Source organism: Arvicola amphibius, chromosome 1 (genome assembly GCF_903992535.2).
Source record: "Arvicola amphibius chromosome 1, mArvAmp1.2, whole genome shotgun sequence".
Taxonomy (NCBI): domain Eukaryota; kingdom Metazoa; phylum Chordata; class Mammalia; order Rodentia; family Cricetidae; genus Arvicola; species Arvicola amphibius.
In genome coordinates this window covers 132,736,733-132,755,871 of record NC_052047.1, presented here as the reverse complement: position 1 = coordinate 132,755,871, position 19,139 = coordinate 132,736,733, and the positions used below count along the sequence as shown (strand labels likewise).

Here is a 19,139-nt window from a genome sequence, read left to right as displayed (position 1 = left end):
TTGATGGTTTATTTATTTCTATTTTGTGTGGATGAGTGTTTTGCCAGGGTGTATATATGAGCATTACGTCCATACATGGTACCCCACTGGAGCTAGAAGAAGGAGTCAAATCCCATGGAACTGGAGTTACAGGTGGTTGTGAGCCACCTCATGGCTGCAGGGAACCAACCCAGCAAGTTCTCTTAGCCACTGAGTCAGCTCTCTAGCTCCCAACACTTGCCTCATTACAAGGACACAAAACCACACAAGGCTTTTGGCTACTGTATTGGGTAGGGAGATGTAGAACATTCCATCACTACAGATGTCTTCAATGGACATGCTGATTCTAAAACTCTCACCTCCCCAAGAATCCACTGGGTTGATGGCCAGCATTTTAAAATACTCTCTTGAGATGTAAAGAACTTTCCTAGAAGAAAGGTTCTAGTCCGAGTGCTCTGACCAGGTTGCCTGTTGGAGCCTCCATTTTTTTCTCTTAAAAAAAAAAAAAAAAAAAAAAAAAAAGAAAAAAAACAGAACCTCACTGTGGGTTGAGAAGACATGCGGGGCAAAGCTAGGTTTGAAGGCACAGAAATAAAAGGAATAGATTTGACATAGAGAACTTAGCATCAGCTGTCATTGACACGGTGTCTTGCTTCATCCCAACCACAACACAGATCTCACTGTGTGGCCTTGTGGCACAGTTACTAAACAGGTTCAGAAAGGGTGACACCAGTTCCTATGGTAACAGAGCTTGAACCTGACCTAGAATTTGAACTCAGCCAATGTCCATGTCTGTGTGTCCTAATCTTGACCTTACTCATGCAGTCTTCTCTGGAAAGTCTAGAAGGGGGTGTCAAGGTGACTGGTATTAGCAGGAAGAGTAAGTGCAGCCCATGCATGCAGGAGAAACACCATATTAAGTGCTAAAGTGGCCAGAGGCCAGTTCTAGCTCTATGCCACAGGCTCTCCCTATTTGGAGCCTCAGTTTCCCCTCTATTAATCCGAGGCCTGACAAGAATTCGCCGAGTTTTACTCCAGGTGGTATGTAAGATGTTGATTTCCCCAACCTTCCTCCTGAGTCAGGCCGGAGTTCCAGCCTGAGTGTAGCTTCCCCTGTTGATGATAATGAAAGACTGTAAGAGGAGCTATGTCAGCCTGGCCTCATGCAATTTGGAAAATGACCACCTTGCTCTGGGACCAGCCCTGGCCTTTCCAGTGGAGGAGCTGGGTTCAGGAAGAGTGTGGGCAGATGCCAGAGCAGAGGGGCTACCAAGAGGGAACAGCTGTTAGTCAAGGTAATTGTGTTCCCACCACAGCCCCCACGGACAGAAGCCAGTCTCTGAGGAGACTGGGCACCTCATAAAGAAACTTGGCACCTTTTCAAAGGACACATTCATCTCTTAGGAAATCGGTCTCAGTCGTGAAACACAAAAGCTTCAGAACGTGAAGGCTACATGTTAAAGGGCTTCTGGCCTCTTTTATAGGGCTGTTTGCAGTGACTGAGGGGCTGCTGTAACACCAACCCATCCTGACTATTCTCTTTGGTTTCCTAAGGACGTTTTGATCTGTGTTCTAAGTCCATGGGGGAACTCCTTGTGGGCAGAATGGGGTGAGTGGAGGTCCACTGGACAGACAGCAATGGGGCTTATGACTACTACACGTAGATTCGGTTTCTACTCTTGTGGGCCCCTTTCCTTCTGGGGAGCAGCAGCCGCCGTTTGTAAGAAAGTTCCCGCTACATACCAGGCCTGGTCCCAAGATCACCCCCACTCCAACCAGAAAGGTGTGATTTTCACTGCCCTACCTTAGAGCTATGGAAATGGGGGAAGGGTACAAAGTCAGGAAGCTCTTCTAAGGCTGACAGCAGAGACGTGAGTAGGGTCTGTCTTCCGAGCAGTTCATCAGGTTAGAAGAACGTGATACTACTATAAAATCAAAGCCAGGAGGCTGCGTGTGCACGCGTGCGCCGTTGTCCTTGCTCTCAGCTGAGCAAACGGTACTGAGAAGCCGTTTTCCTTTTCCTTAATTTGCACAGCTGTGGCCTCCTCTAACTGTATTCTTAAACTCTGGTGTCACTGTACCGCTGGTAATTTTAGAAGGGACGGAGAGAGAAGGAAGACTCAGAGACCATGTGGGAACATAGTATGGGAGGAAGAAGAGCAAATGCCCGGTGTGACCTTTTAGGTCCTGCCAGGGCTTCCGTGGCAGCAGTCAGCCGTCTCTCTTACCTCTTCTGTCAACTTTTCAACCCTCTGCCCTTTGTGGTTAGCCTCGGTCTATGCAGGGCCTAAGCATCTGGGAACACGCTTGGATTCTTTTAAAACACACTAGGAATTGAGTCAGGCATGGTGGCACACACCTTTAGTCCCAGCACTCCGGAGCCTGAGACAAGTGGATCTCTGTGAGTTCAAGGACATATGGGTCTATGTGTCAGTTACAGGTCAGTCAGGGCTACACAATGAGACCCTGTCTCAAAAAGAAAATGCACAAATAATTGGGCAAGATGCCTTGTCAACCGTTTTCCCGTGTGGAACTGAAGATACCTCCCTTACATTAAGTAAAAATTCAGTGTCCAAGACTTACTCAGAGCCTCTTGCCTAAACATTCACAATCAAAATGCCAAACCCAAGCTATTCCACCAACACAAGATAATCTAACAATGGTGAGATAAAATCAGTGCTCCACATGGGACGTCTTGACTCCATGACTTCTCTTCATATCAGGACTGCACTAAGCACAGAAAGATTCTGCAAATGATGTATCTGAGCTGACTTCTCAGAATGGGTGAAGAGATGCAAAGCCACAGGCTACCTGTGGCTTGTCACCAGTAGAGCCAGTCAGATACTGTAAACTGGAAGGTAGGTAGGTAATAGATAGATAGATAGATGATAGATAGATAGATAGATGATAGATAGATAGATAGATAGATAGATAGATAGATAGATAGATAGATAGATGTAGGTAGGTAGGTAGCACCCACTTCTACATAAGTGTAGGAGATAAGGCTATCAGCTCACCCTTTTATTACTAAAAACATAAAGTGTCACTTCTAAGACACTGAGGGCAGGACTAGGGCTGTAGGTGAAGGGAAGAGCATTTGTCTAAGATACTGAAGATGACAGGTGACAGGTGCTGCCATCCCAAGTCAGCAAGATTTCTGAGTTCAGTAGATTCCATGGGAGCAGCTCTCTACCACCGACCAACAAGAGAGTAGAAATTTAGGTGTGACTGGATGTGCATCTTGAAACATTATTTTGATGCTGGAATACAATGGGGCACACACAAAAACAAAGATACATAAAGCATTCCAGTGAAAACTCATTTCAATATTAGCTTATGTCAGCAACATCTGTGGGCTCTGGGTGGGAGTAAGAAAGGGGTCTTTCTCAGCCCATATGATATTTTAGGGTGGTGTGTGGCGGTGTATTTTTGGATGGCATGGTATTGACGGTATAGTAGTGAGCACCGCTGCCTTCCAAATATTTTAGCTTGCAAAATTTTCACTTCTGGAAAACAGAAATTAGCAGATTGGAACCTCAACTCGGGTACATATACGGAGATCCCAGGAATCATTTCCACACTGGAGAGAGATGCTTGGTGGCTGAGCTCATCCTACTAGAAAAGCCGGTCACAAAGCTGCAAGAGCTTAACCCACACAGGGAACACCAGTGTGGCACTTGAGCCAGTGAGCTCCTTCAACCCTCTGGCAAAGCAGGTACACTTACTGCCATTACCATCCTACAGACAAACTGAGGTTTCCTGTGTAAGCCATGAGGAGCAGAGAAGGGTGTGGATTCAGAGCTTTGGCCTTGACTTTTGGCACACAGCTTCTGTCAGCATCCATTCACTGTCTCCCACAGACAGCTGCCCATTTGGACTTTTACATGAAATGCCTATTGCCCCAGTCAATGCCTATTGCCCCAATCAATGCCTATTGCCCCAGTCAATGCCTATTGCCCCAATCAATGCCTATTGCCCCAATCAATGCCTATTGCCCCAGTCAATGCCTATTGCCCCAGTCAATGCCTATTGCCCCAATCAATGCCTATTGCCCCAGTCAATGCCTATTTCCCCTACAGAAATTTGTCAGGGTCATATATACTCCCTGAGGTACACACTTTTTCAGGAAGAAGCATCCTCCTCATTTGTGGTAGATCCATAGGCATGAGCTTGCTAGGCAGAGAGACAGGGGCTTTTAGGGTTATGGTGAAAGGTGCAGCCTTCTGGATCAAGCATGAAAACTGTTAGAACGGCATCTAAGAGCATCCAAGACCGCAGCCACTGGCCCTCTGTGGCTGCTGAGTGTGGACAGTTTCAGGTCCCCATTGAGACGTTCTCTGAGCGTCTACTAAGTACAGACTCAATATGAAAAAACAAGAGAGCCGGGTGGTGGTGGTGCACACCTTTAATCCCAGCACTCAGGAAGCAGAGGCAGGCGGATCTCTGTGAGTTTGAGGCCAGCCTGGTTTACAAGAGCTAGTTCCAGGACAGGTTCCAAAGCTACAGAGAAACCCTGTCTCGAAAAACCAGAAAACAAAAACAAAACCAGAATCCAGCATATCAATAAAATAGAAAGGTAAGCATCCCCTGGTTAGTTTTTTAATGTGGCTATTAGAAAATTTAAGATTACCTTTTAAGTTTGTAACACATTTCTATTGGGCAGAGCTGGTCCGTGTCCTTCCAGAGACCTCTGCTTGTCCCCTAAGCCTATAGGGTCTTTTTACTCAGATGCTGTCTTCCCTAAAATTCTCTTTAAGGGAGAGGTGTCGAAAGCCACACCCCCTTGACAGGCTGGAGAGTTCTTTCCAGGGGGCTTCAGCTGATAGCGGGCTGTATTGGGATCTTCCCCCCAAGAGAACAAAGCAGAGATCAGGCCAACTCTCTACCATCCTGTCTTCTTTCAAGGGCCAAAGAAAAAGAGTCAGGGAGCCAAATGATCTGCAAAGGGATGTACTCCATGCATGTGAAGTCCACAAATGTAATTGTTTCACTCTAGTTTAATATTTTATTTTGTATGTGTGAGTGTTTTGTCTGCATCTATGTATGTGCACTGCCTGTGTGCTTAAAGAAGTAAGAAGAGGGTGCCAGATGCCCTGGAACTGGAGTGACAGTCAGCTGGAAGACATCATGCGGGTGCTAGGAGTCAAACCTGGGTCCTCTACAAGAGCAGCAAATGCTCTCAGCCACTGAACCATCTCTCTCCAGGCCTCCTACACATGTGACTTTTAAAATTTGGGGAGCCTCATAAAAGATGCAAAAAAAGAAATGAAACTAATTTTGATAATATATTTTGACATGCCCCCAAATTCTAGATATTATTATTTCACAGATAAGCAGCATAAAAGCAATTAATGATATATTTTGCACTCTCTTTTAAAAATATTAGATCATCAACATATGATATGTGCTACCTTAAACATGCGCGTGCACGCGTGCACACACATACACACACACACACACATACAAACACACACTCACACATCACATGGTAGATGGCAGCTGCCACATTGGATCACAAAGGTCCAGAGCATGTAAAAGTCTTTAATGGGAGGACAACAGCATCTGAGATTCATGGCTGTGAAGACTGGAATTGATCATCCTGTGCTGACTACAAGGGCCTAGGTCTGCAAAGAGTTTTGATGAGATGGGGGGGGGGGAGCCTAAATATTTCAATAGGTGAAATTATTCTACAACCTTACATAACAGTAACAAGTAATGTGATTATAATTATTCTTTTGTCTTTTTTTTTCTTTTTAAAATTTTTTATTATGCATACAGTGTTCTGCCTGCACATATACCTGCACACCAGAAGAGGACACCTGATTTTATTATAGATGCTGGGAATTGAACTCAGGGCCTCTGGAAAAGTAGTTAGTGCTCTTAACCCCTGAGCCATCTCTCCAGCCCCTCTTTTTCTTTCTATTTTTCTGTGATTTTTGAGACAGGGCCTCTCTGTGTAGTCTGAACTGTCCTGGAACTTGCCCTATAGACCAGGCTGGCCTCGAACTCATGGAGCTTTGCCTGCCTTTCCCTCCTGAGTGCTGGGATTAAAATCATGAGCTACCAATGCCCAGCAATTATAATTTTTCCTAAGATTTCTTTTTACTTCTAATTATGCATATGTGGGGTGTCTTGAGTATGGTGTGGGTGTGGATGTGTGTATGAGTGCAGGTATGCGTGGAGGCCAGCAGAGGGAGCTAGAGCTCTTAGAGCTGGGTTTACAAGGGGTGAGCCACACATGCCTCTCCAGTTGTGTTCTGGGAACAGAACTCAGGTCCTGTGTAAGAGCAACAGGATGGGCTCGAACTGTGGAGCCAACTCCCCAGCTCTCTCTTTTCTTCTCTTTTTCCCATGCTTTACAGATGTGGTAGAAAAGAAACCCTAATTTCTAATATTTACTTAGAAAATACAGCTTTTAATTCTGAAGCAATGAAAAGCAGTGAGCCATGAACTATCTACGGGACTACTCTACGTCTGGCCCCAAGCTTCCCCAGGAAGACGATCACATGCCTCTGGATGCAGAGAAGGAAGGTGTTGATACTGTTTGTCATGGGGCAGCAGAGATTTTCTGGCTACAGTTATTTTTCCTATACCTAAAGGTGGAATGCAAGCGATCCATGCCAGTGAGTGCCGCAGGCAAATGTTCGTGGAAGATCTGTTTGGGCGGGTCAGACCACATGTGCTGGCCCAGAGTCATGGGAGTTGTCCTTGTGGGGCAGCAGAGGCAGCTGGGGGAAGTGTTGAGACTCGAAAAACAGGTGACCATGCATTCTTCCAGCATGTGAAAATATGAATCAAATAATTTGCAAAACACCCACAGCTGTTGGTAGGAGGCATGGCACAGGTACTAATTTAGACTCTTAAGACACACTCCCTCTCTCTCTCTCTCTCTCTCTCTCTCTCTCTCTCTCTCTCTCTCCACACACACACACACACACATACACACACACACAGCGCTTCAACAACAACCAAAGGTCTAGGTATTCAGCAAAGCTTATGCACAAAGTCATGTCCACAGTGCCTCCCTATCCACTAAGGATAAATTTAAGCAGCAGCTTCTGCAGGACCACAGGTGACACTCACTCACTTGGGGTAGAGCAGGGGATAAGGTCTGAGTGACATGGTTCCATCTGTCATCCACCCTCCTAATCTGACGATCTCTGTAGTGTGGCTTCCGCTGTGATGAGCTGCTCTTGCCTCATAGATTAAAGCAGTGTTGGCCAGTGTTGGCCTCCAAAGGCATCAGCTAGATCAGTGAGTCTGTGCCAAGGCTTTAGGGGACTAGGGTGTGACATCTAGGGGTTATGTGGGGTGTGTGTGTGACAGAGTACTGAAATTAATTATGGCCTTCACCATAGATCTCTAAGCATACTAAGACTTGCTCTCTCTCTCTCTCTCTCTCTTTCTCTCTCTCTCTCTCTCTCTCTCTCTCTCTCTCTCTCTCTCTTGCTGTGTGTGTGTGTGTGTGTGTATGGGCATCTAGACTTTAAATGAGTGAATTATATGCTGTGTGAACTGTAGCTTAGTGAAGTTGTTTGGCATGGAAGCAAACACCCCTTTGGGCAACAATGCTGCCCTGTGTCACCGCCCACTACTGAAGTGCACATGGCAGAGAAATGGTATCTGCCCCATCTCCCCACATACACCTGAGGCAGCATCTTAAACGAAGCTCAGACCCAACTCATCATTCTCCTGCCTCAGCTTCCTAAATGTTGGGACTACACGTGTGTCGCACCAGCCCTGGCTGCCTCTCACATATGATAGCTCACACACAAACAACTGCTCTCAGCCTGGCATGGTGGTGTATGTCTACAAGCCCAGCACTCAGGCAGTGGAGGCAGAGGATTAGGAATTCAAAGACGTCCTCGACTTCTGACTGAATTTGAGGCTAGCATGGATTACATGTCTACTTAAACAGACAAACACTGCTGTCCTTTGTGCAATCAATAAGGCTTCTGAGGAAGGTGCCATAGACTGCCAAAGCCTATGGGTCACTGACCTTTCTGGTCCTCCTGACTCTCTGGCCTCTGCTGAAAAGGCTTGCGAAGCACATGTCTCAGGAACTGAAGATACGGTGGCTGAGCAGGGCCCTGGGCTCTTTCTGAGATGAGGAAAGAAATTGATTACTAGGATCAGATAGCTGGAGAGTGCTGTCCCTTCCCCAAATCCTATTTTCAAAAGCACATTGCCCAGTAAACACTAAGTGGTCACCATACCAATATCCCCAGGGAGAAGAGATCCTTGGGTAGCAATAGGCTGGGAGCTGTTTTGAATCACACAGGGCCCCTTCACCTAAACAATTCCACGTTTAAAAGCAGCCGTGTCTGCACTCCAGAGAACATGACTGCCTGAAGCCTATCACCCAATCACACATAGTCAACCAACGCTTCACGCATTTCCAGTGGTTTTAGAAGAATTAAAGCACATAAGAAAGGAACAAGACATGTCAACTACATAGATCCCATGCCTCCAACCTCCCCTCTCCTGCCTCTCAGAATCCCAGCACATCCAGAAAGGGTAAGCGGGGCCACTTAACCCTTCAGACATAGACGAAGCTAGCCTCCTGTTAGAGTCCCTGACATCCGGGTCAGGATAGTATTGGATCTGAACCTATTAGGGCATTGCATCTAAGTACCTGCCAGTGTAGAGTTCTGGAGCTAACAGGTCCAGCTTCACGTCTTTGCTTCCATTGGGCTCTGGAGGTGAAGAGACATTCGTCTTCCCGTGCCCTACCAAAGCAGGGAGCTGAGGGCCCAGTTGTTCCTGGTCCTGCTGGTATCTGGCCTGGCTGTCCCCTTGAAGGGTGGCTGTGCCTTCCATTGTTTGAGTTCTGTTGGCACATCCTGGGTCCTGACAGCTCCCAGGCAGTGCTGACTCACCTGCCACAGCGGGAAGTATCCTTGCAGTACCTGTTTCAAGGAGGTCACCAGACACACATGCCCACGTCTCAGCTGTGCTTGGTGTGATGTCACCTTCTGCTGCCTCAGCGGCTCCCGCCATTTTGCTAGGCCCAGGAGGAGTATCCAACGCTTCTCCAGCCAGGGGTTTGGGGGTATCCTGGTAGGCCAGCACATTTTGCATTTCTGCAGTACTGACAGCAGCTTTAGGGCTTCTTTCACTCCCAGGTGTGGCAGGGATCCACGGCTCACTGTTAGATTCAGGCACAGTCAAAAGACTTCCATGAGTAGAAGAGCCCTCCAGGGCACTGGTGGATCCTTGTAGATTACTTGAACACTCAGTGTGAACAGGGGCCCTGGTGCCAGCTCCTCTGTGCTGACTATCGCTGGCCAGTGTTTTAAAGTTCTCTTTTCCAGAAGGACTGCTGTCCCCTCGAACAGAAGCCTCTTCTGTGTGGCTCTGGGGAGCCACAGGGAAGCCAGGAGCTCTTTCTGCTGGTACTCCCTGAACAGCTGCAGAGGAGGGAAGGCCCAATGCTGAGTCCTGCCTGCTTTTTCCCTGCTGCAAATGAGCCTGAGCTCCCTGGTCAGACTCCCCAGTCCCTTCTAGCCTCTCCCTGGTCACCATCAATGGGTCACAGGTCACTTCCCCCTCAACCCTGGCACCTGGAAGGTTCTCCTCCAAGGCTGTCTTGGCCAGAACCCCCAGCTTCTCAGATGCTGGATCCTGGGGAAGCAGATGAGAAATCTCAGCCTCCATGGTCGACTCTTGCTTCTTCTCCACCTGGAGTCCAGCAGGAGGTACAGAGAGATGGGCAGCAGCCACTCCTTGAGCCCCATCTAGAAGCTTCTCTGGGTTCGGTGATATGCCGGGTCCCTCGACCAGAAAATGCCTTGATGCTCCTGCCTTTTCACCAGGTAAACAATGGGGCCGATCGGCAGCCAGGGCTCCAAGCACAGACTGCTCAAAGATCTTGGTGATGTGCTCTCTGAAGTCAGGAAGACCCGTAATTATGCTGGTCTGTTTGGAGCTTGCACCCTCGCTACCAGATGCACCAACCCTCAGATCTGGGGTAAGTTCTACTGCACTCTCCTCGTGATCGCCTGTCTCTCCTGCTGCATCCTCACTGGCAGCGGGTGCTGCAACCTCAGAGGGCCTGGCATTTGCTTCTGGAGCTGCAGTCACATGCAGCTCTCCTGTCATCTGCTCATTTTTGGCCAGGGATGTCATCCTGTCCAGGTAGGGCATGAGACTCACCGGTCCCTCAGCGGTTCCAGCTTGAGGGCCACCACTACCAGCCCCTGCTGAGGAGAGTTCCCCGCCTGCAGTTCCTGGTTGCAAGAGTGTGGTGAAGGAGACAGCTGATACCTTTCCAGGAGTGTCATTTTCCAAAGCAGGTGGGAACTCCTTTGTGGGACAGAAGTGTTCATGAGGTGCTCTGGGGCCTTCAGAGGAAACCGGTCTCATGCTACCATCTCCTGCATCCTCCCCGGCAGTGCCATTGATATGCAGGTAAGGGACGCCAGGCACAATCTCTTCAGGTGGTCGAGCAGGCAGGAGCCTCTGTGGATCTGAAACAGCGCCGTGTGCCAGAACATCCACTGTACTTCCGGGAATCCTATCTGATTCTCCAGCTGGCCCTAAGGAATCCCCACAGTGGGGCTCAAGCTGTTCAAGTTGGCACAGCTCAGTCAGGGTGGAGGTGTAACCTTCTTTCCCAGACGTGAGGCGCTGATCAGTCTGAAAGAAGCCACCATGCGGAGCCGCGTATGGTCCCTCGGAAGCCTGCTGCATCCCAGGGTCTCCTTCCTGGGCATCAACATTAGCCTCCACAGATCCACCGATACCATCTTGCTCTGCCCCTCTGGGGAAACTGCCAAGAGGCCTCTGTGCTTCTGCACCGAAGGTGGCCAGCTGCTCCATTTCCAGCTGTGGGGCCGACTCTTCCTGACTCTCATCACGGGCCTCACTCTCTAGGGCATCCTGGGTGGGCGTGACTCTGGTAGGCACTGGGACTGGAGTGCAGTGTGCTGTATCCAGGAGAGCTACTGAGTCAGGTGGACAAGGTGGGGCCTCCACTGTGTTTCTACTTGCCACCTCTGTCTTACCCAAGCCTTGAGGCAGGGGCAGTCCATCACTTGCTTCAGAAATACCTGAGTCCCCATAACGTGCTTCTTCACGCTGGCTGCCTGCTTTCAAAGTATCACCCAGCTCCTGTTGGGACTTGCTCGGCCCCTGCCCGATACAGCAACTCTCTTTTCCACCCAAGTTTCCTGTAAGAGCGGTGTCTTCTGCAGGATGCAGGATCTCCGAGGGCTGACCACCACTGCCCACGCCCCCTTGCTCATTTTCTCCTAATGCAGGCAGCTTCTGTCCCAGTGGGGTTGGCGGTTCTGACTGCTCTGATGGTGCCTTTTCCAGATCTGAATCCTTGGGTGCTGAACTTGGAGTATTGCAAGGACTGCCTTTGGGGGGAAGTTCTGAAGCCTGCTCCTTTTCTTCATGAGTGAGCAAGCTCGCACCTACGCACGGCTCCCCTTCCGTGGGTACTAGGATTGGGGAAGGATTTGTACCCTCCTTCTTCAGACCTGGGTCACTTGGACAAGCCCCTTGCGCGTTTCTAGGTGACTGGGCCTTCTCACAAAGAATAGCAAAGACAGATGCTTCTGGGTCCAGTTTAGATGGCTGGAGTGGGTTCTTTGGAGATGGTGGGAGGCTGTCCTCTGGGCAGGACAGTTTTCCCTGACAGTCTACTTCCAAACCAAGCATAGTGTGTCCATGACCCACTACTGAGTTCTTCCCACTGAGGGGAGGTGACACATTGGTATGAACTTCCTGTCCAGGTTCGACCTTCTCCAGCCTCTGCAAGGGTGAGTGGCTCTTCTTTATTTCCAATATGTTCTCCGCCTCCCCAACTTTGGGTTCCTCCTCCACTGCTGGAGCAGACAGGAAACCTGATTTCTCAGAGTCTAAAGCAGGATGTGACTCTGTTGTTCCCAATTCTCCACTGCCCTGAAGCATGCTGGGGCTTTTGGTCTGAGATCCTGAACTTGCCCAGGTGGCTTCTTGGGGAGGAGAGTGCTCAGCAGTTCCAGCCGATGCTGAGGACAGGATGGGGTCCTCCTCATGGTGTTCGTGCAGTGGGGTGGATGTGCCAGTTATATGGGATTCAGTACCAACCTGCCTCACTGCCTCTGCTGACCCAGAGAGGGGCCCATCCTTGTGGTCAGCAACCTCCTGTCTGGGTGGCTGTGTTGAGTCTAAGTCGGGAGAGTCACTGTGTGGCTTTGCAACTTCATCTTTGTCAGACTTCAGATGGAGCTTGCTGTGAAAGGCTTGAGACCTCTCTTCCCCGTGATTCCCAGACTCCATACCATCAAGGACGCTGATGGCTTCTTGTCCCTTAGGGTTGTCTCCCAGTGATCTGCTTTCTTCTCTAGCCACAACTCTGGTTTCAGTATTCTCGGGGGCCTTAGGACCATCACTTGATCCCACTGACTTTCTAGAACTTTCCTTTGAAGCCCCATGGGAGAAAGTTGGCAGCAACAGCCCTTCTAGGACTGTATCATTTTGCCCCTTCAAGAAAGGGGCAAGGGCCCCTCGGAGGCTGCCTTCCGGTTGTTCTTCTGGTGTTCTTCCTAGATTTGATGCTGGCTTCAGTTCCACCACCCCCATATCAACCTGCTCTGTGGCCAGATCTGTAGAAAGTGGCATCTTAGCCTCAGAATCTGTCTCCTTGGACAAGCTGGGCTTGTCTACGGTGACAGAATTCCAAGCAACAGGCTGTGCAGCGGGACTGGAGGCTGTATGTGTTTCCTCTGTTCTAGGAAATGGAGGGGCCTTAGCACTCCCAAGCAAGCTACCATCCGGCTGGTTACCTGATGCCACACAGACAACTCGCTGGGGCCCAGGTCCTGATGTCCCTGTCTGTGGTTGGCTTTGAACATCTCTGGTGTCTCCTCGAGTCTCCTTCCAGAGGTCACTATCTCCCGGTGCTGTGGCAAAATCTAGAGGGTCTGAGGGCCGTTCTGCCTGTGGCAGCTGCTTTTCCACCTTCTGCTGGCAGCTTTCCTGGGAGGCAGCCATTGCTCCAACTCCAGGCTTAGCCCCCAAGTTGCTTTTAGAAGGATGTTGTCCTCCGAGAGACTCCAAGTTCTTGACTGAATATGTAGGTAGCACCTCCACTGCCCCTCTTTCTTTATCAGATGATCTTAGGACTGGATCTTGTGGGAACATGGTCTCAAGTTTTGGGGGGGACTCCTCTGGGACATCTGAGCTCCCCGTCCCCAGCCCAGTGGCAGCAAGGGCCTTAGTGGCAGACCCTGGGGGAGAGAAGTCATCTATATCTGTTTTCTCTTGGGACTCAAAACCACCAGGCCAGTCACTCTCTCCACACAGCAGCTCTGTCCTTGGCTCCCGGGGAGGCACTAGGGAAATTTCTGGCAATTGGCCAGTGCCTCTGGAGGATGAGTTCGGTCCCTCTCCCTTCGGTTCTGTGTCTTCTTCAGTGCTGGGGGCTGTGGTGGCCATTATGTGCTGTGTGGAGCCATTCCCTTTAGGAGTAAGTGTTGCTAAGACGTCTCCTTGGATATTAGAGGAAGCTTCCTTTCTAGGGTGATGGGTAAGGGTACCATCTTCAGGTGCTGCTTCTGAGCTTGCCAAGCAACCTTCTGGGGTACACTCAGTGAAGGGCATGGGGGATGAGGGGCACGTCTGTTCCCAGGGCAGTGATGAGCTGGGTACTGGAGAACCTTCTGGCCCCCTGGATTCCTGGGGGTGCTTTCCTGGCTCGGTCACCTCTGGGGACACACTACATGGATCCAGGCTGGCAGCACTCTCAGAAGCAGAGCAGGAGCCTCCTAGCCCAGTGCTGCCAACAATGAAAACATGGATTGTTTCATTGGTCCTCACAGATGCCCAAAGCGGAACCATAGACAGGCAGAATGACCCCCAACCTGACCCCCACAGAAAGCTACCAGGAGCCTCTACCAAAAACATACTGACCCCCATGCAGGGAGCACCACAGGGAACCCCCAGCTCCCTCTTCCCATAATCATTATACGTGCCCTTGCTTCTTCAAAAGCCAATGCAAGAAGTCTCAGACATCCAGGTGTGGGGCTTTCTGTGCGGGTCAGTAGTGAGCAGGGAAATATGGAAACTCATTGAAATAATAAGGAATGCAGGCAACCCAGGAGTGTGTGTGTGTGTGTGTGTGTGTGTGTGTGTGTGTGTGTGTGTGTTTGTAGGTGCACACATGTGGAGGCCAGAGGATGACCTTGAGAGTCGATCGAGAATCTTTTGACAATTTTTCTGCAGTGTACAACAGGAGGAATCTCCTGTCTTTGTTTCTCGTCTTCCATTTTAGCATGGACTTAGAGAGGCATGTACTACATTTCTGGCTTTTGTGGGGGCTTGGGGGTATGAACTCAGGTCCCCATGCTTGCTCAGCAAGTGCTTTTATCTGCTGACCCATTTCTCTAGCTCCAATGTCTCATTTTTCTGAGACAGAATATCACAGGCCTGGAGCTTGCTAAGCATGCTAGGCTGGCTGGCCATTGAGCCCCAGGGATATGTCTCTCTCCAGGAGCCTATTACTTGGATTATAAGCATACTCCATAATCCTGCCTTTTAAAAATGTAGATTCTGGGAATTTAATTCAGGCCCTCATTCTTGACAGGCAAACACTTTCCTCAGCTTCCCAGGGAGCCTTTGAATCAATCAATCAATCAATCAATCAATCAATCAAAATGTACAGTAGGGCTGGGCGGTGGTGGCGCACGCCTTTAATCCCAGTACTCAGGAGGCAGAGGCAGGCAGATCTCTGAGTTCGAGGCCAGCCTGGTTTATAAGAGCTAGTTCCAGGACAGGCTCCAAAGCTACAGAGGAACCCTGTCATGAGAAACAAAAATCCAAACCATCACCCTCCTCAAAATGTAGAGTACAGTAGGGCGGGGTGAAAAAGTTCTGGATAATTACAAGATGGTCTCAAGCATTCCTTGGATCATTTTGTATTTGGGGAAAGGGCATAAATTAGAAAAGCTGTGATTTTGAAATTGAGGGCTATTCTTTTTTGTTTGGTTGGTTTTTGAGACAGGGTCTTAATATGGAGCTCTGGCTGTCCTGGAACTCACTCTGTAGACCAGGCTGGCCTCGAACTCAGAGAACTACCTGCCTCTGACTCCCGAGTGTTGGGATTAAAGGTGTGCGTCACCATCCCCTTGAATATATTCTTTTTTTTCTTTTTTTTAAATATTTTTTTATTTATTATGTATACAATATTCTGTCTGTGTGTATGCCTGCACGCCAGAAGAGGGCACCAGACCCCATCAGAGATTGTTGTGAGCCACCATGTAGTTGCCGGGAATCGAACTCAGGACCTTTGGAAGAGCAGGCAATGCTCTTAACCTCTGAGCCATCTCTCCAGCCCCCTTGAATATATTCTTGAAGACAGCTGATGCTTCAGTGTAGGGTGGTACAGTGAGAGGAATAATCCAAGTCACTTGTCGTTTCTATGGAATTTCTCCACTGGCCAGCAGATATCCCCAAGAGCTGAAATCCCTTCAGACCTGTTTGTCCTGACTTGAATATGCTTACCTAGAGAACGCACGACACACTCAGAGAACTGGGAGGACCTTGGCTCAGAGTTAGAGCACTTACCAACCTCCCACTCTTCTAACACAGACCACTGATGCTATATTTGAATACGTTACTCAGCTCTCTACTGTTTTAAGTGCATTTTTTGTTTTATTTTATTTTTATGACTTTGAGGCAGGGTCTCATGTAGTCTAGCTGGGTTGGAACTTGCAACCTTAAGGCTGACGTTAAATTTCTGATCTTCCTGCCTCCACCTCCCAAACACTGGGATTGCAGGTGCATACCACTATACCCAGCTGCCTTTTAATTTTATAAACCAGGCATGACTGACACAGAACCGTGAAAACATGTTTGTGTGCTTTCTGCTGGCAGTAGTCCAGTCACCCTCTTCCTGGTTTCCTGTGCTGGGCTGTAGGATGTGAGCTTTGTTATTTATTTGGCTGTGATTCTATGTACTTGCCATGACTCTATATTTTCTAGTATCAAGAGAAGTTATGACGTAAGTCAAAGTTAACAGAAATACAATTTTTCTAAAGCTTTACATTTTTATTGTAAATGTTTTATTTTCTTTTTAATTAGGTGGGAGGTGTGGGGGTGTATATGTATGTAGTGCTCATGGAGGCTGAAAGAAGTTGCTGGATGTTCTGAGCTGGAGCGGCAGGTGGTTGTGAGCCACCTGACATGGGTGTAGGGAACCAAATTCAGGTCCTCTGCTAAATCCGTATGCACATTTGATTGCTGAGCTATCTCTCCAGCTCCATCTAGGACTTTAAAAAAAATCATTTTCTTTTAAGATATTTTATGGCAAAAATAGCAAAGGAAGCTTCTAGAACTGTTGATAACTGTTACATATATACATCTATAGACCCACTGTATTCAGAGGATGGTCTCTGGTCTCCATACCCACCAAAAAATCTCCCAAACTTGCTTTCATACTTGCAGGAAGCCTAGGATAGAAGGAGAGGTGGAGTATATTCCTATTAAATGTGACAAGGTCAGAGATGGGGCTCAGTGGGGAGCTTGTTTGCTAAACGAGCCTAAGGATCCGAGTCTGGATCCCCAGCACCCACACGGAGCCAGGTGTTGTGGTGCAACCCCAACACTGGAAGAAGGGTGAGAATCATGTAGATCTCAGGGGCTCACTGGTTGACCAGTCTAGTCAAAACAGCCATTCCAAGTCCAATGAGAGACCTGGTCCCCCAAAACAAGGTGGGCCCTATCTGGTCTCCATACACATCATCATCTGGAAGAAAGCCAGGCATGCAAGTTTTGTAATGATTTGGAGTGTTAATTTTGTTTTTATTGTATCTGATAAGATAGATAGTTATCTAATTGTTCTTCAATTATGTTATTTTAATAAAATAAATTAAATGAAAAGAAATGAGGTGGAAAGCAATAGAAAAAAGACTCTCAATGCCAACATCTACCCTCCACACTTGTACAGGTGAACATACACATATACATATGCACACACATACATGTGCACATACAACAAACACACTACTCACCAGCTCCCCCTCCCCAGTTATAAATACATGCTCTAGACCGATCCATATGTCTCTCCATATCTGCGTTGAAGCCCTAGGCTTCAGAATAACTCTTTGGAGATTAGGAGGAAAAGTTAAATGAGATCATGGGGCGGGTGCCTAATCCAGAAGGACTGGTGTCCGTATGTAGAAAGACAGACAGCAGGGGTGCACATGCAGAGGCGGGTCATATGAGGACACAGTGAGCAGATGACTTCTGCAAGCCAGGAAGAGAGGCCTCCCCAGAAGCCAGCCCTACGGCACCTTGCCCTGGACTTTCAGCAGCCAGCACTGTGAGAAAAACATGTCTGTCGTTTACGTTGGCAGTCTGTGGTGGTCTATGATGGCAACCCAAGCATGAATAAAACAAGCATACGGGCGTCTATTGTACATGTGGGCATCTATTGTATGTACGGGCATCTATTGTATGTAGGGCATCTATTGTATGTATGGGCATCTATTGTACGTATGGACATCTATTGTATGTACGGGAATCTACCATATGTACGGGAATCTATTGTATGTATGGGCATCTATTGTATATATGGGCATCTACCATATGTACGGGAATCTATTGTATGTATGGGCATCTACCATATGTACGGGAATCTATTGTATGTATGGGCATCTATTGTATATATGGGCATCTACCATATGTACGGGAATCTATTGTATGTATGGGCATCTACCATATGTACGGGAATCTATTGTATGTATGGGCATCTACCGTATATACGGGAATCTATTGTATGTACGGGCATCTATTGTATGTACGGGCATCTATTGTATGAACGGGCATCTATTGTATGTACGGGCATCTATTGTATGTACGGGCATCTATTGTATGTACGGGCATCTATTGTATGTACGGGCATCTATTGTATGTACGGGCATCTATTGTATGTACGGGCATCTATTGTATGTACGGGTATCTATTGTATGAACGGGCATCTATTGTATGTACGGGTATCTATTGTGTGAACGGGCATCTATCGTCCTTTCTTTTCGATGTTTTTGAGGTTTCAGTCTTTCCCACATAACAAGCTGAGAAATGAGAATGGATGCAATGGTCTCAGAGCTTGGCATAGGCCATCTCATTAAACCCAGTAAGTAGATGTGATGGGTGTTACCACTGCTATTTGCAGATGAGAACACAGAACAGGGAGGCTGAGCTTGGATCTTGGTTGGACATCTTCCTATTCTCTCGGCATGCTGCCTGGAAGAACAAAACCTCCCAGGGAGAGAGGAGACTCTGTCCTCCACCCAGTGCAGCCTCTCTGCCAAGCCAGTCACCTCTGCATGGGACATGATCTAAAACCTTTAGGGAGGTATATACATCCTATTGCCATGGCAGCCATCTTCGCCTAAATGCCAGTTCCTGCACATAAGAGGAGCGATGGGTACCCGAGGACCCACGAGAGAGCTGGCTACAGTTTCAAGGGACTCAGCATTTTCTCACCCAAAAGCAATGCGGGCAAAGGCAGAGTAGAGAAATATGAAGGCGAGAGAGATATATACATCACTCCAGTGTCTATGTGATCACCCAAGCAACCACAGAGACACCCAGCCCAGCCCTGGAAGGTATGTGCAAAACTGCCTAGAATTTGAGTAAAGCATGTGCACTTGGCCTTCCAGAAAGTACCCAGCAGGGATCCAGAACTGTGATGATCTATCAGCCAGATGGCCTGTTACCAGCACTGCTGTGACCCCATCTGGAGGCTCTTCCTTTCAGCAAGGACTTTATATATCGGTGTGTTCCATCCGTGAACGGGGTCAAAAAGTTTAGCAGAGGATGAGATTACTAGAGTGTTCCTGTATATGTCGTCTGGCTTGAGAACTGCAGGAGCAGCCCCTTCGTGTCCCCTCTATCCCACTGGAAATGACACAAACAAAGCCATTTCCGTGACTGCCTTCCGACAGGAATAGCCAGTGAAGCGTAGCCCATGGCTTCTCTTAGGCTGATGGAAGTCATTGCTATCTGACAGAGACTACTAAATGTACCATTCTGACACCCTGTAAACTTACTCATTCTTATCGGAGAGCAACTAGGAATGAATCTTCCATGGAGTGCGGGACACAAGCAACTCCCTCTGAATATGAGACCAGAGGTTGGTCTCCTCTGCAGAAAGCCAGAACCAGGGA

General features: G+C 48.3%; 1 protein-coding gene across 1 annotated transcript in view; it reads right to left on the bottom strand.

Moving 5' to 3' along the window:
• The window catches only part of Tacc2 (transforming acidic coiled-coil containing protein 2), a 194,192-nt gene that overhangs the window by 124,971 nt on the left and 50,082 nt on the right, over positions 1 to 19,139 (bottom strand). Inside the window, exons 6-7 of the mRNA XM_042054163.1 lie at positions 9,523 to 13,747; positions 8,615 to 9,489 (exon numbers count right to left, since the gene is read on the bottom strand). Coding sequence (XP_041910097.1) covers positions 8,615 to 9,489; positions 9,523 to 13,747 — 5,100 coding nt within the window. The remainder of the gene's footprint in view (positions 1 to 8,614; positions 9,490 to 9,522; positions 13,748 to 19,139) is intronic.